This window comes from Rhinopithecus roxellana, chromosome 11 (assembly GCF_007565055.1).
Source record: "Rhinopithecus roxellana isolate Shanxi Qingling chromosome 11, ASM756505v1, whole genome shotgun sequence".
Classification (NCBI taxonomy): Eukaryota; Metazoa; Chordata; class Mammalia; order Primates; family Cercopithecidae; genus Rhinopithecus; species Rhinopithecus roxellana.
In genome coordinates, this window is record NC_044559.1 from 114,633,007 (window position 1) to 114,649,876 (window position 16,870).

General features: G+C 42.3%; 1 protein-coding gene across 3 annotated transcripts in view; it reads right to left on the minus strand.

Moving 5' to 3' along the window:
- Positions 1 to 404: 404 nt before the first annotated feature.
- Positions 405 to 16,870, minus strand: part of NMT2 (N-myristoyltransferase 2) — a 66,668-nt gene continuing 50,202 nt past the window's right edge. For 2 of the 3 annotated variants that reach the window (XM_030940028.1, XM_030940029.1), the window contains 4 exons: positions 16,477 to 16,647; positions 9,021 to 9,188; positions 5,351 to 5,488; positions 2,048 to 4,857 (listed from right to left, as the gene is read on the minus strand). In XM_030940028.1, coding sequence (XP_030795888.1) covers positions 4,837 to 4,857; positions 5,351 to 5,488; positions 9,021 to 9,188; positions 16,477 to 16,647 — 498 coding nt within the window. In that variant the 3' untranslated portion in view covers positions 2,048 to 4,836. Of the gene's footprint in view, positions 4,858 to 5,350; positions 5,489 to 9,020; positions 9,189 to 16,476; positions 16,648 to 16,870 lie in introns of all 3 variants that reach the window. The other variant, XM_030940030.1, reaches the window with a different exon arrangement.

Here is a 16,870-nt window from a genome sequence, read left to right on the forward strand (position 1 = left end):
CTAAGTGCAGGAAATATTCAAAAATAGGAATATCCAAACAGAAGTTTATTGAAACTAGTGTTCATGCATTTTTAAATTGACGACTTCTTTTTCTTTTTTCTTTTCTTTTTTGAGACAGAGTTTCACTCTTGTTGTCCAGGCTGGAGTGCAATGGTGCGGTCTCGGCTCACTGCAACCTCTGCCTCCCAGGTTCGGGCAATTCTGCCTCAGCCTCCCAAGTAGCTGGGACTATAGGTGTGCACTACCATGCCCAGCTAATTTTTGTATTTTTAGTAGACACGGGGTTTTACCACGTTGGCTAGGATGGTTTCCATCTCTTGACCTCATGATTTGCCCACCTCAGCCTCCCAAAGTGCTGGGATTACAGCTGTGAGCCACGGTGCCTGGCCTCTTTTTTTTTTTAAACAGTCTTACTCTGTCGCCCAGGCAGGAGCACAGTGGTGCAATCTCGGCTCACTGCAACCTCTGCCACCTGGGTTCAACGATTCTCCTGTCTCAGCCGCCTGAGTAGCTGGGATTACAGGTGTGTGCCACCACACCCAGCTCACTTTTTTGTATTTTTAGTAGAGATGGAGTTTCACCATGTTGGTCAGGCTGGTCTTGAACTCCTCACCTTGTGATCTGCCCACCTCGTCCTCCCAAAGTGCTGGGATTACAGGCATGAGCAGTCGCGCCCGGCCTAAATTGGCTTTTTCAAAGGTTGGTAGAGTGCCTGTGAGCAAGAAAATCTGTGTCCTACAACACTTAGCATTTTCCCGTCAAACCTGGAAAATGTGCCCCAGTAAATGTTCTAGTCAGTCAGGCAGATGGAACTGAATTGGGGAAGCATTACCAGTTTTAAAGGAAAGATCCCAACGCCAAGCAATCCATTGTCTTCAGGAGCAATAATCATTTTTCACTTCATGTCAATTTGACTTTTAGGTAGGAATAGACATGGGCTTGGGAGAAAGGCTTAATATTTACAGAAAAAATATCAACACAGAGAAAGCCAGATGAGGTATTTTGACTGGGAACAGTTCACCCCCATTACGTGATTCACTTACCTCCTTGGAAATCTAACATGTATAAAAGGTATTCTAGTTATTGGATGAAATGTGGCCAAAAGATTAAAAAAACTGAGGAGCTTGTGTTCTCAGAGGTGGGTGTGTGATAAGAGTCCTTCAGGTTAGGAAATGGAGCATAACCAGTGCTCTCTGTTAAGAGTGTTTACTGTTTACAGTGTGTATGGAAAAGTTAGTTTCTATAATTTAGAAGGAAGGTATTACTAAAGATTTTTCCAGCTGACAGTCTGGCTGACTTATGGATTATGCCACCTCTTGATTTAAATTTTACTTAGTGCCATCTTGGCCAAAAAGAAAAAAAAAAGATACCTTATTGAATAGAACATTTTCATTACAGACAAAGTACAGTATAATGCAGTTTTAAATCTACAAGACACTATATATCGCATTTAAATTTAGTTTTAATAGCTACTTCATAAGCAGTTTAATTCTCAAAAATGTTAATTAGCAATCTGCTTGTTATAGAGGCAAATGTAGTTATTCTATTTAAATGTGATTAATTTGATAACGAATTATGTAAATGACTCTTTAAAGGAGCAGTGCAACTATCACCATGAGGTAAGCGCATGACAAAATTTCCAACTGGCAATTCTGCAATTATATTATTTTTGAGATGGAGTCTCAGTCTGTTGCCCAAGCTGGAGTACAGTGGTGTGATCCCAGCTCACTGCATCCTCCACCTCCTGGGTTCAAGCGATTCTCCTGCCTCAGTCTCCTGAGTACCTGGGATTACAGGTGCGTGCCACCATGCCTGGCTAATTTTTTTATTTTTAGTAGAGAGAGAGCTTCACCATGTTGACCAGGCTGGTCTCAGACTCCTGACCTCAAGTGATCTGCTCACCTCGGCCTCCCAAAGTGCAGGGATTACAGGTGTGAGCCACCGCACCTGACTGATTCTGCAATTATTTGAAAACCTACTTTGCATAGACTTTGTGCCATGAAAATGAGTGGGAAATAAATTCCTAAATTAGAGCCTTCACTCCAGGTTAAGTCAAAATCTCCTTTACTTAATGCCGGTATCTCAAACCCTGTTCCAGTGAATGAGGACTGTTTTGTTTCTTGAAGCCTTTCTCCTGTTAGGAAAGAACGCTAAGGAAATTAGGATGGAACCCTCCGAAATTCGAAGTCTTCCATTGTCTCCAAGAAAAGTCCTAATTATGCACTACTGTGGGGCCCACGTCGCCCTCTGGTGGTAGTCTCAGGGATGCCACAGCTGTGGGTTGGTCTTTAGAATCAAGGGAAACTACAGAAAGGAAGAGTTCAACTCCTTCGTAGTGACCAAGGTCAACAAACTCTGTAAAAGGCCAGAAAGTGAGTATCTTAGACTTTGCAGGCCACACAATCTGTCACAACAACTCAACTCAGCTTTGTAGTGTGAAGCAGCCACTGGCAATATGTAAATGAAAGTGGCTGTGGCCAAGCGTGGTGGCTCATGTCTGTAATCCCAGTACTTTGGGAGGCCAAGGCAAAAGGATCACTTGAGGCCAGGAGTTAAAGACCAGCACAGGCAACATAGCAAGACCTCGTCTCAACAAAAAATGAAAAAATTAGCCAGGCGTGGGTGGTATGCACCTGTAGTCCCAGCTACTCAGGACGCTGAAGCGGGAGGATCGTTTTAACCCAGGAGTTTGGGGCTATAGTGAGCTATGACTTTGCAATTGTATTCTAGCCTGGGCAAGAGTGAAACCCTGTCCTCAAAAAAAAAAAGTATGACTATGTTCCAATAAAACCTTATTGAGGGACACTGGAATTTGAATTTTGTATAATTTGCATATGTCACAAAATGATGTCATTTTTTGGCTTTTTCTCCTCATTCAAGGAAATAAAAACATTCTTAGCCTGTAGACTATACAAAAACAAGCAATGCGCTGGATTTAGCCCACAGGCCATAGTCTGGGGGCCCCTGCCTGGTATAAGGTATGACTGGTTTCACTGGACTCATAACTTGAAGGAAATGCCATCATATCTAAAACAACTCTTTCTCCACTTAACATCCTAGGCACTGGCACTTATGAAGGCAAGGAAAAGCATCTACTTTTTTTTTTTTTTTTGAGACGGAGTCTTGCACTGTCACCCAGGCTGGAGTGCAGTGGCACGATCTTGGCTCACTGCAACCTGCGCCTCCTGGGTTCAAGTGATTCTCCTGCCTCAGCCTCCCAGCAGCTGGAATTACAGGTACCCAACACAATACCCAGCTAGTTCTTTTTGAATTTTTATTAGAGATGGGGTTTCATCATGTTGGCCAGGCTAGTCTCAAATCCTCAAATGTTTCACCCACTTCGGCCTCCCAAAGTGCTGAGATTACAGGTGTGAGCCACCACGCCCGGCCAAGGCATCTACTTTGTGGCATCTGAGTTGAGGCTAGGCTACATGACCTTGGTTAGGATCTTATTTTTCCCATGGATTATTGGCAATATAAACACACATCTGTATGCTATGAAAGTTTTTCAAATTCTAGATTAAAAACACCATCAGTAACAAAATTATGAATACTTATTTACAAATAAGACATTTTCCATTAGTATGACACATGACAATTTTCATGATAAAGTCAGTGTAGAGGAGTATGTGCAATTTTGCGTAAGTAATAAAAACATTCAAACTATCAATGCCCTGATAGCATGAATAAGTTCCACCAGGCATCTCTTTTAACTTTACAGTTTTTATTTCCTTTTCTTCATATATCCTTGATGTTGCTGAGAAGAAACTGAACTTTGCACAACAGCAGAAAAGTCTAGTTAGTCGTGGGCACAGGCTCTTTCGTTTTTCTTCTTTTTTTTGAGACGGAGTTTTGTGCTCTGTCAGCCAGGCTGGAGTGCAGTGGCTCCATCTCGGCTCACTGCAACCTCACCTCTCGGGTTCAAGTGATTCTCCTGCCTCAGCCTCCCAAGTAGCTGGGATTACAGGCGCACGCCATCACGCCCAGCTAATTTTTGTATTTTTAATAGAGACAGGGTTTTACCATGTTGGCTGGGATGGTCTCCGTCTCCTGACCTCATGATCCGCCCGCCTCGGCCTCCCAAAGTGCTGGGATTACAGGCGTGAGCCACTGCGCCCGGCCACAGGCTCTTACAGAGAGCATAGTGAGTGCTTGCACAAAACTTTGCTTTTGAAGCAATCCACTGACCTGGTGAAGATCAAAGTACAAACTTGTATGTTTACTGATTTGGCAGCTCTGCTTATGGAGAAATACATGTACTAGTCACCAGTACATTTTAATATTGCTCTGCACTTAAATAACCCCCACCTGTCACTGAGCTACAGAAGTGTTGATTCCATAAATGTTCCCAGTGATACCATGTAAGGCGATACCAGTAAAAAAATTTCCAAATGGATCTTTTGTTCTGTTACATGGACAAATGCACCATCACTTAAGAAACAGAAATGCAGCAGTTTATCTCCACACAATAGCAAAGATTTTTCTTACATGACTGTAACTTCTACTTAGTCCGTAGAAAACCAGTCCCTTTTCTAAGGGTGAAAAAATACCTCTCTCCAAGAGACAGGCAAAAATTTGAAAATTACAAGAGTATGCTCTTTATAGCCTTTCATCCCTCCCAGAAATAGGTCAACAGTGAAAAGAGGACATGAACTTTAACATTCTAGCTAGAAATGTGTACAAATGTCACATGTGGACTTTTGTCATCTTTTCTGATTATCGACTACTTCAATCTCACTTGAGTTGTGCTTTTATTCTTCTTTGGAATGGCAGTTCCAGAAATCATTAAATATTAACAAATGATGATGTCAGAGTTCTAGAAATAAAAATATCCATCTATTGTAGTACTAGTCCAACCTGAAGGGAGGGAAGAAACGGAATAGTAAGAAAAATTAGATCACAATGTAGTACAACAGATTTTCTAAAAGCTGTCATAAGGCTCAGCTCACACCTGTAATCCCAGCACTTTGGGAAGCCAAGGCAGGTGGATCACCTGAGGTCAGGAGTTGGAGACCAGCCTGGCCAACATGGACAAAACCCATCTCTACTAAAAATAAAAAAATTAACCAGGCATGGTGGTGGACACAATCCCAGCTACTCAGGAGGCTGAGGCAGGAGAATCACCTGAACCTGGGAAGCGGAGGTTGCAGTGAGCCGAGATCACGCCATTGCACTCCAGCCTGGGGACAGAGCAAGACTCCATCTCAAAAATTAAAATAAAATAAAATAATAAATAATAATAAAATAAAAAATAAAATAAAATAAAGCTGTCTTAAGCCTAAGTGAAGCAAGTGTGAAATTGTCTAGGTACATTTGTTGAGTTTACAAGGGCTATATCCACTTCACTTACCTTTTCAGAATCTGTACCTGGACACCTCCAGTTGTACAGGTAATACTGCAAATTGCCATCTCCTATACCAAACTTGAGTTTTTCCAAGAATGTCTTATTTTCCATCAAATCCAGTGCATTGAATACATCAAATCCTTTCTGCCAATTTAAAAAGGATTCAAAATTTAAAACAAAGGACTAGTGTTTTTTGTATTACATATCTCAGTGTAAAAATTCTACTACTAATAGCTTGAATAAGGATTTCTAATAGAATTTAATGTCTGTGATATATAGCATAGGTTAAGAATTCAGGGCCGGGTGCCGTGGCTCATGCCTGTAATCCCAGCATTTTGGGATGACGAGGTGGTTGGAGCACTTGAGGTCAGGAGTTCAAGACCAGCCTGACCAACATGGCGAAACCCCATCTCTACTAAAAATAACAAAAATTAGCCAGGTGTGGTGGTGCATGCCTGCAGTCCCAGCTACTCAGGAGACTGAGGCAGGAGAATTGCTTGAGCCTGGGAGGTGGAGGTTGCAGTGAGCCGAGATCATGCCACTGCACTCCAGCCTGAGCGACAGATTGAGACTTTGTCCTTTTTTTTTTAAAAAAAAAAGGAAGAATTCAGTTTAAAATTGTCTTATAAAATTAGCAATGTGGCTGGATGTGGTGGCTCACGCCTGTAATCCCAGCACTTTGGGAGGCCAAGGTGGGAGGATCACTGGAGCCCAGGAATTTGAAACCAGCCTGGGCATAGGCTGTAGGTGTAGGTATAGGTACAGGACACTGTCTCTACAAAAATAAAAAGATTGACTGGGCATGGTGGTGTGCGCCTGTGGACCCAGTTATGCAGGAGGCTGAGGCAGGATTGCACAAGCCCAGGAGGTCGAGGTTGCAGTGAGCTGTGATTGTACCAGTGCACTCAAGCCTGAGCGACAGAGAGAGAGCCTCTCTCAAAAAACAAACAAAAAACGATAGTGAATCCAATGAAGTCAGCACGAAAATTCAGAAATGCTGAATCCCAAAAATGTTAAAAATGTAGTATGATGGCTGTCACTGGCATAAGATTACTTACGAAGATTTCAGAAAATATTGTATTCACGTTTAATTTACTTATTTATTTTTAATTTTTTTGAGACAGAGTCTCACTCTGTCACCCAGGCTGGAGTGCAGTGGCATAATCTCGGCTCACTGCAACCTCCACCTCCCAGATTTAAACAATTCTCCTGCGTTAGACTTCCTAGTAGCTGGCATTACAGGCGTACACCTCCATGCCCAGCTAATTTTTTTGTATTTTTAGTAGAGACGGGGTTTCACCATGTTGGCCAGGCTGGTTTTGAACTCCCGACCTCAAGTGATCCACCCTCCTTGGCCTTCCAAAGTGCTGGGATTACAGGTGTGAGCCACTGCACCCAGCCTTGTTCCTGTTTTAGAAGGGAACAGTTGTCAAGATGGTTTCATCTCTAGGATTATTAATTATCAGCCTTTGTAAGTCCTACCTTGGCTGAAGCTATTGCCCAGGGACCAAAGTTGTAAAGACTTTAAATAGTATGCAGGCCAGGCGTGGTGGCTCATGCCTGTAATCTTCCAGCACTCTGGGAGGCGGCGGCAGGTGGATCACCTGAGGTCAGGAGTTCGAGACCCGCCTGGTCAATATGGTGAAACCCTGTCTCTACTAAAAATACAAAAATTAGCCATGCGTGGTAGCACGCGCCTATAGTCCCAGCTACTCGGGAGGCTGAGGCAGGAGAATCGCTTGAACATGGGAGGCGGAGGTTGCAGTGAGCCAAGACTGCGCCACTGCCCTCCAGCCTGGGTAACACAGCAAGACTCCCATCTCAAAAAAAAACAAAAAACCACAAATAGTATGTTTGCTTTGGGCTGATAATGGGAAATACGTTTAAGTAAAATTTTAGTGGTAAAACATTAAATGTCTTTAAAATGTCAGACAACAATACTATGCAAAATGTGATATAGAAGAAGCACTTTTTATTTTTCTTTCTCAGGGTTTTTACCTTAAATAATTAATTACTGGCCATATTGCGGAAGTGTTGAAAAAAAGCTGACAATCTGAGGATGATGTTGACTTGGGGATTCAAAGGCACAGGTAAGAGATTTTTATTTTATTTTAATTAATTAATTAATTTGAGACAGGATCTCACCCTGTTGCCCAGGCTGGAATGCAATGGTGCGATCTCGGCTCACAGCAACCTCCACTCCCAGGTTCAAGTCATTCTCCTGCCTCGGCCTCCCAAGTAGCTGGGATTACAGGTACGCGCTATCACACCCAGCTAATTTTTGTATTTTTAATAGAGACAGGGTTTCACCATGTAGCCTGACTACAATTAAATGTTGAATTTAATTCCTTTAATTTTAAAGTTCAGAGACTGGTTGAATAAAAAAATTGCTGCGGCCGGGCGCGGTGGCTGAAGCCTGTAATCCCAGCACTTTGGGAGGCCGAGACGGGCGGATCACGAGGTCAGGAGATCGAGACCATCCTGGCTAACACAGTGAAACCCCGTCTCTACTAAAAATACAAAAACTAGCTGGGCGAGGTGGCGGGCGCCTGTAGTCCCAGCTACTCGGGAGGCTGAGGCAGGAGAATGGCGTAAACCCGGAGGCGGAGCTTGCAGTGAGCTGAGATCTGGCCACTGCACTCCAGTCCGGGCGACAGAGCGAGACTCCGCCTCAAAAAAAAAAAAAAAAAAAATTGCTGCTAGTTATTCACTCAACACAAATATTCACTCATGTATTAATATTTTCTTTATATTATGGAATAATATCTTTTTCTTATATTCATTATATTACTTCCTAATATATGGGCTTTATACATCCTTTTTTTTTGAGACAGTTTCTGTCACCCAGGCTGGAGTGCAGTGGTGCAATCTCAGCTCACTGCAACCTCTGCCTCCCAGGTTTAAACAATTCTCCTGCCTCAGCCTCCCAAGTAGCTAGGATTACAGGCACACACCACCAAGCCTGGCTAATTTTTATATTTTTAGTAGAGACGAGGTTTCACCATATTAGCCAGGCTGGTCTTAAACTCCTAACCTCAGGTGATCCACCCATCTTGGTCTCCCAAAGTGTTGGGATTGCAAGCCTGAGCCACCATGCCCAGCCTTATGTATTCTGATATAAGGGTTAAACATTTATAATTTGTACATTTTGTCTTTTTGTTAAACTGCAACAAAATTAATAATGAAAATAGCCTCTAAAGTTTCAAAAGAAACTCTTATCAAAATTCTTCCTTTGACTGATGATCGATAGATTTTTTAAAATCTTGCATATGGCCGGGCGCGGTGGCTCACGCCTGTAATCCCAGCACTTTGGGAGGCTAAGGCGGGTGGATCACAAGGTCAGAAGATCAAGACCATCCTAGCTAACATGGTGAAACCCCGTCTCTACTAAAAATACAAAAAAAATCAGCCGGGCGAGGTGGCGGGCGCCTATAGTCCCAGCCTCTTGGGAGGCTGAGGCGGGAGAATGGCCGTGAACCCAGGAAGCAGAGCTTCAGTGAGTCGAGATCACAGCACTGCACTCCAGCCTGGGTATCAGAGCGAGACTCCGTTCTCAAAAAAAAAAAAAAAAAATCTTGCATAAATTCCACCTGTGTGGGAGAAAACACGATGTCTTCTATAGTGTGGCACAGACATTTGGAGAACCAAACGGCATGAACAGGAAGGAGTGGGTTACCGATTTAGCGAGGATGAGCGCGTCGCTCATGAGGTCCAGAAGGGGCGTCTCTGTGTGGATGTTGTAGAATGAGTAGGCGGCTTTGAGGCTCTTGTGAGCAGGGTGGTGCATCACCGTGGAGGGGAGCGTATAGAAGCTCAGGAAGTCAGTCAGTTTACCGTTGGGGCTCTAGGAGCAAAGGTGCTGTCAGGCAGAGATCTCCTTGAACCAACTGCATACGTGCATTTCTGCTAACTCTTATCTCTCCCTTGCCCCACAGAAGGAAAAGCAGTAAGTCATACTTCTTTCTCGGCAGTCCAGTTTGGGGCCCCTTATATTATGCTGTGTAGAGGCCAAGAAGAGCCTGGAGTTGGGACTTCAGGCTAAGTGCCCGTTGGTGATTTGCACAAAGTTCTTAGGAAGCAGAATGTCATGCCTGTAATCCCAGGACTTTGGGAGGCTGAGGCGGGCAGATCATAAGGTCAGGAGTTCGAGACCAGCCTGACCAACATGGTGAAACCGCATTTCTACTAAAGATACAAAAACTCAGCCAGGCGTGGTGGTGCACCCCTTAATCCTAGCTACTTGGGAGGCTGAGTCAGGAGACTTGCTTGAACCCGGGAGGTGGAGATCGCAGTGAGCCCAGATTGTGCCATTGCACTCTAGCCTGGGCAACAAGAGCGAAACTCCATCTCAAAAAAAATAAAAATAAAAAGAGGGCAGGCACGGTGGCTCACACCTGTAATCCCAGAACTTTGGGAAGCTGAGGTGGGCGGATCACAAGGTCAGGAGATTGAGACCATCCTGGCTAACACAGTGAAACCCCGTCTCTACTAAAAATACAAAAAAATTAGCCGGGCATGGTGGCGGGTGCTTGTAGTCCCAGCTACTCGGGAGGCTGAGGCAGGAGAATGGTGTGAATCTGGGAGGCGGAGCTTGCAGTGAGCCGAGATCCTGCCACTGCACTCCAGCCTGGGCAACACAGCGAGACTCGTCTCAAAAAAAAAGAAAAGGAAAGAAAGATAGAAGCAGAATGTTCTAAAAGGAAAGCTTCCCTCAGGCTGACAAATGAGTCAATTCTTTAGACTCAAGGAACAGTGATAAAAGCAGTTGTTTTTGCAGAAATAAAAGCTTTAAGGATTAGAGGGTTGCTTCTCCAACTAAAAGATACTGTGTACTATCTCACACTTTCTTAGCACAAGGAAATAATTATATCAGGCCTAGGTAAGGTTGGGTAGAGTCTGGAAGCTGTCTGGAAGAGTTTGCAAGTTTGTAAAAGGTCTTACTACTGCATCAAAATATACACATGTGAATAACAGGAGAATTTTGCAGCTATCAAAAATAAGGGATACATGGATGACATTCATTTCATCATCATTGGCAAACCTTCCAATACAAGAAATTAGCCAGTATTGTTCAGGTTGTTGTAATTAGCTGTGGTGGCCTTGCTGACTTTTAGAATATGATGTGTTTGAATTGTGCGGCTGAGGAGGCTGGGCCATACACATGCCATTGCTAGTATTTCTTTCAGCAGAAAAGGGAATTCCAGAAGAATGTATGCTCTGGTTTTCAAATGCTTCTGAGTCATCAGACCTTTCTTCAGCCAGCAAGAAGCTAAAGGGGTTCATCTACAGTGATTCCTTACTGCTCTGTATTAGCAGCTCAGTACTGGAGATAAATTCAACCTTCAGGTTTAATAAGGATTTTAGATTCTTCTAAGAATTTCTCATATCTGTCTCATACACTGAATTACTACAGGCACCTGCAGAACCTGATTAGGTTCCCCACCCCATTTTCATCATCTGCTTTCAGAAAACTACTTCTTCACATTCATATTGCTGGTAAAATTACTCTTTCCTCTCTTGCTGTTAAAATGACCTGAGAATCACCAACTGTTGGGGAAGAATGGGATGATCTGTCCATTGTCCCTCACACCCAATCAATTGTAAAGACTGATTAAAAAAAAAAAAAAAAAATGCTCACAACAAACGCACCATGGCACCATATCTAGGTTGCTTATAAGCAACTTCTAACAACTTTCAAGGAACAAGTAATCCCTATATTACATACACTGTTCCAGAAAAAATAGAAGACAAGCTCTTCAACTCATTCTAACTTTACTATCGAAATAGGACAAGGACAGAGTAAGAAGGGGAAATTAATGGCCAACCTCAGTTGTAGTGAGTATGGAAGAAGATCCTAAGTAAAATATTAGCAAACTAGGGCTGGGCATGGTGGCTCACACCTGTAATCTCAGCACTTTGGGAGGCTGAGGCGGATGGATTTTCTGAGCTCAGAAGTTCGAGACCAGCCTGGCCAACATGGTGAAACCCCGTCTCTACTGAAATACAAAAAATTAGCAGGGTGTGGTGGCATGCACCTGTAGTTCCAGCTACTCAGGAGGCTGAGGCACAAGAATTGCTTGAACCCAACAGGCGGAGGTTGCAGTGAGCAGAGATTGTGCCATTGTACTCCAGCCTGGGTGACAGAGCAAGACTCTGTCTCCAAAAAAAATTTTTTTTAAATTGGGAAACTAAATCTAAAAACAGAGATAGTCTTGCACAAATGGAAACCAAAAGAATGTGTCACTAGCAGACATACCTGAGACTGGCTAAAGGAATTTCTTCAAATAGAAAGGAAATGATAAAAGAAGGAATACTGAAGCATCAGGAAGGAGGGAAGAATAATAGAAAGAGCAGAAATTTGCTTAATGACGCCTATCCTCAAGCATCACTATAAATCAGTGTTACAAATCACACTTGATGATTAAAACAAAAATAATAATACTATCTGATATTTAAGACAATATTTTAAAGTGGAAAAGATAAAGTGACCTAAATAAAAGGTGACTCAAAGTAATAAATGTTGTTACCAATAGACTATAAGTCACATATATATATATTGTAATACATCAACCATCATAAAAACTATACAAATACAGCCGGGCGCGGTGGCTCAAGCCTGTAATCCCAGCACTTTGGGAGGCCGAGACGGGCGGATCATGAGGTCAGGAGATCGAGACCATCCTGGCTAACATGGTGAAACCCCGTCTCTACTAAAAAATACAAAAAACTAGCCGGGCGACGAGGCGGGCGCCTGTAGTCCCAGCTACTCGGGAGGCTGAGACAGGAGAATGGCGTAAACCCGGGAGGCGGAGCTTGCAGTGAGCTGAGAGCTGGCCACTGCACTCCAGCCTGGGCGGCAGAGCAAGACTCCGTCTCAACAACAACAAAAAAAAAAAAAAAAAAAAAAACTATACAAATACACCCAAATGCACTATAAACAAAACAGAATCCTAAAGTATATTCAAGTAACCCACAACAAGGCAAGAAAAAAACAGAGAAACAAGAACCAGAAGAAAAAGAAAGAAACCAAATAATCAAATGGCAGACTTAAGCTCTAACATACCAATAAGACCTTATATATAAGTGGTCTAAATACACCAATCAAAAGAAAGGTCGGTAGCATGGGCAAAGAAACATGACTCAGCTATAGGCTGTTTCCAAGAAACTCACTTCAAATTCAGTAACATGAATAGTTTGAAAGTAAAAGGATGGAAAAAGACCAAACAATTTTTAAAAAGCAGGTCTGGTCATAGTAATATACGATAAAGTATACTCCGCAGCAAGGAAAATTATTACAAGGAGAGGTATTACATTATGATAAAAAGATCAATCCACTAGCGGGACATAAAGACCCTAAATATACATGTGAGTATCAAACAAGAACCCCAAAAGACATCAAGAAAAACCGACAGTGTTGGAAGAAGAAATAGACAAATCCACAATTATAGTTGGGGACTTCCATGCCCCTCTCATCAAGTGATAGAACTGCTAGACAGAAAATCAGCATGGAAACAGAAGAGCTGAACAACTCAAGTAATCAACATGATCCAATTGGCATACAAAGAACACTCAACCCAACAGTAGTGGTGTACACATTTCATGCACCCATGGAATATTCATCAAGAAAGTCCATATCCCGAGTAATAAAACAAACCTCAAGAGCCTTAACATAATCAAAACCATACAGAGTGTGTTCTTTAACTGTACTTGAATCAAACTAGAAATCCATAATAGGGAGACAACAGAAAATCTCTAAACATGGCAAAATTGAATAGCACAATTCTAAGTAGGGGTGGGCTAAAGACGAAGTCTCAAAGGAAACCAAAAAATACATAGAAGTGAATGACAACAAAGATACAACATATCAAAATATGTCAGAAATAGCTAACGCAGTGCAAAGAGGGAACCTGATAGAACTAAATGCTTACTAGGAACAGGGAAAGGTCTCAAGTCAGTAAGTCCCTCCCTCAAGGAACTAGAAAAGAAGAGCAAAATAAACCCAAAGCAAGCAGAAGGAAGGAAAAAGTAAACACAAGGGTAGAAATCAATGACACTGAAAATATGAAAACAACAGGGAATATCCAACAAAAGTCTGGTTCTCTGGAAAACAAATCAATAAAGTGATAAAAGTCTAGCAAGATGGAAAAAAATAAATAAAGAGAAGACATGAATCACCAATATCTGGGATGAAACAAGAGATATCAGTACAGATCCCGCAGCCACTAAAAGGATAACAAGGGAATACAATGAACACCTTCACACTCATACATTCAACATTTTAGAAGAAACGGACAAACTCCTCAAAAGCTATTAAAACTCAACTAAGATGAAACAGATCTGAATAGTGCTACAAAATTAAAGACATTTAGTCCATTATTTTAAAACTCCCAAAAAAGAAACAGCTAAGCTCAGATCATTTCAACCAGAGAATTCTACCAAACATTTAAAGAATTAACACCAATTCTCAATTTCTTCCAGAAAATAGAAGAGGAAATAATACTTTCCAACTCCTATTATGAGACCAGTGTTATCTTGATATCTAAACCAGACAGACATTACAAAAAAGACACTCCAGAGAGATATCTCTCATGAACTCAACAAATACTCAGCAAAATATTAGCAATCAATACAACAATGTATAAAAATAATTATACACCGTGACCAAGTGGATATTTTCTAGGAATGTAAGAGTGATCCAACATTTGAAAATCAATCAGTGTAATCTGCCATATCAACAGACTAAAGGAGAAAAATCATATGATTACATCTATTGAAGCAGAAAAAGCATGGGACAAAATCCAATGCCCATTCATAAGAACTCTAAGTAAGTTAGAAATAGAGGAGAATGACCTCAAATTGATTAGGAGCACCCACAAAAAAACCTACAGCTAACAACGTACTTCATGGTGAAAGAGTAAATGCTTTTCCCCCACCATCAAGAACACGACGAGGACATCAACCTTCCCCAGTCTTTCTCAATAAAGCACTGGAAGATCTAGGTCCTGCATTAATGCAAGACCAAAAATAAAGGCATTGAGATTAGAAAGGAAGCAATAAAACTGTCCCTATTTGCAGATGACACATTATCTATGCAGAGATCCCAAGGAATCTACACACAAACTCCTGGAACCAGTAAGTGATTTCAGCACTGTGGTAGGATACAAACACACAGAAGAAAGCATTTCTACAGGCTAACAATGAACATGCAGAAATTGAAATTAAAAACATAACACCATCATAATCACCCCAAAGGAAGTGAAATATCTAGCTATACACTTAAGAAAACATGTACAGGGGCCAGGCGCGGTGGCTCAAGCCTGTAATCCCAGCACTTTGGGAGGCCGAGATGGGCGGATCACGAGGTCAGGAGATCGAGACCATCCTGGCTAACACAGTGAAACCCCGTCTCTACTAAAAAATACAAAAAACTAGCCGGGCGAGGTGGTGGGCGCCTGTAGTCCCAGCTACTCAGGAGGCTGAGGCAGGAGAATGGCGTAAACCCGGGAGGCGGAGCTTGCAGTGAGCTGAGCACTCAGTGGCTGCTGAGCACGGCCACTGCACTCCAGCCTGGGCGACAGAGCGAGACTCCGTCTCAAAAAAAAAAAAAAAAAAAAAAAAAAAGAAAGAAAACATGTACAGGATCTGGATGCTCTTAGAGAATGCTGATAAAAGAGATTTTAAAAGACCGAAATAAATGTAGAGACATTCCATGTTCATAGATTGGAAGACTTCAATTATGCTCAAATTAATCTATCAGTGTAATGTAATCCCTATCAAAGTGCCAGCAAGGTATTCTGTAGACAAAAATAAGCTTATTCTAAAATGTATATGCAAAAGGCAAAGGAAATAGGTTAATTAAATGATCTTGACAGACAAGAATAAAGTGGGAGGAATTACTCTACCTGATACTAAGGCTTCCTATGTAGCTATGGCAACCAGGTCAGTGTGGTATTAGTGAAGGGACAGACATGGAGATCAGTGAAACAGAATAGAGGATCCAGAAAGGAACACAATACAAAGTGTCAGTATTCAGCATATAAAAAACCTTTCACAGGCTGAGCGCGATGGCTCACGCCTGTAATCCCAGCACTTTGGGAGGCCAAGGCGGGTGGATCACCTGAGGTCAGGAGTTCGAGACCAGCCTGACCAACATGGTGAAACCCCAACTCTACTAACAATACAAAAATTAGCTGGGCGTGGTGGCACACGCCTGTAATCCCAGCTACTCAGAAGGCTGAGGCAGGAGAATCGCTTGAACCTGGGAGGCGGAGGTTGCAGTGAGCCGGGATTACGCCATTGCACTCCAGCCTGGCAACAAGTGCAAAACTGCATCTCAAAAAACAAAACAAAACAAAAAAACTTTCATAAATCAGTAAGAAGACTACGGTCAAAAAGGAAAAACAGGCAAGCGATGTAAATAGCAAATTCATAAAAGAAATAAACATGGCTAACATATTTATGAGATACTCAAATTCATCAATAATGAGGACATACATTAACAACAAGATACTGTTCCATACTCATCGGGTGGGCCTAAATTTAAAATCTGACCATACCCACGTCTTGTGAGGATGTGAGGAAACAGGAACTCTCTTATACTGCTCAGAACCTTATTGTGGTGAGTTATTTGGCAATTTCTAATAATGTGCAAGATGGGTCCAACCACAGACTCTAATTATATGCCCTGAAGAACAGTTCTCAAAATGTGGTCTGTGAACCCTGGGGGTACCTGAGACCCTTTCAGAAATCTGTGAGGTCAAAATTATTTTCATAACACTAAGAAGCTATTTGCCTTGTTGATGTTACCATCAGCACCAACGGTGCAAAAGCAGTGCTGTGGGTAAAACTGCTGGTGCCTCAGCACAAAACAAGACAATGGCACCAGACCAGACTCGTGGTCACCATATTCCTCAACACCACACCCTCAGGGTTCAACAAATGTCAGTTTCACTTAAGCATGTCCTTGATAGAGTATTAAGAATTCTTCATCTTATTAACTCTCAACCCTTTAGTACACATCTTTGTCATGTTCTGTGATGAAATGGAAGGAAGTGTGTGTAAATACTTCTGCTGCACTCTGAACACAAAGGGTGCTTCAAGGAGAAGCTTTATGTTTATCACATTGTCTTTACCTCCACTACAAACGTGTCAATAATGTGCTCCCGGGGGAGGAACCAGTGGGCTACTTCCTCTTCATCCATCACTGGAGCCAGATGAAACTGCTTCAGGTAAGTGTTGATTAATTCTCGAATGGATTTGATATCTTTTGGTTCCATTGGTCTCAAACCTGAAGTCTTTGTAACCTTGTTGGAGGGAAAACAAAACAAATCCAGAAGTTCAGGTAGAAGAGGAGTGAAACGACTTTGCGCTCAAGGTGTGGTCTGCAGACCGGCAGAATGAGCAGCATGCGGGAGCTTGTTAGAGCTGCAGAGCCCGGCCCTGCCCCAGAGCTAATGAATCCGAACCTGCAACTCGACAAGATTCCCTCGGGATTTGTACACACATTAAGGTTTGAGAAGAGCTGGG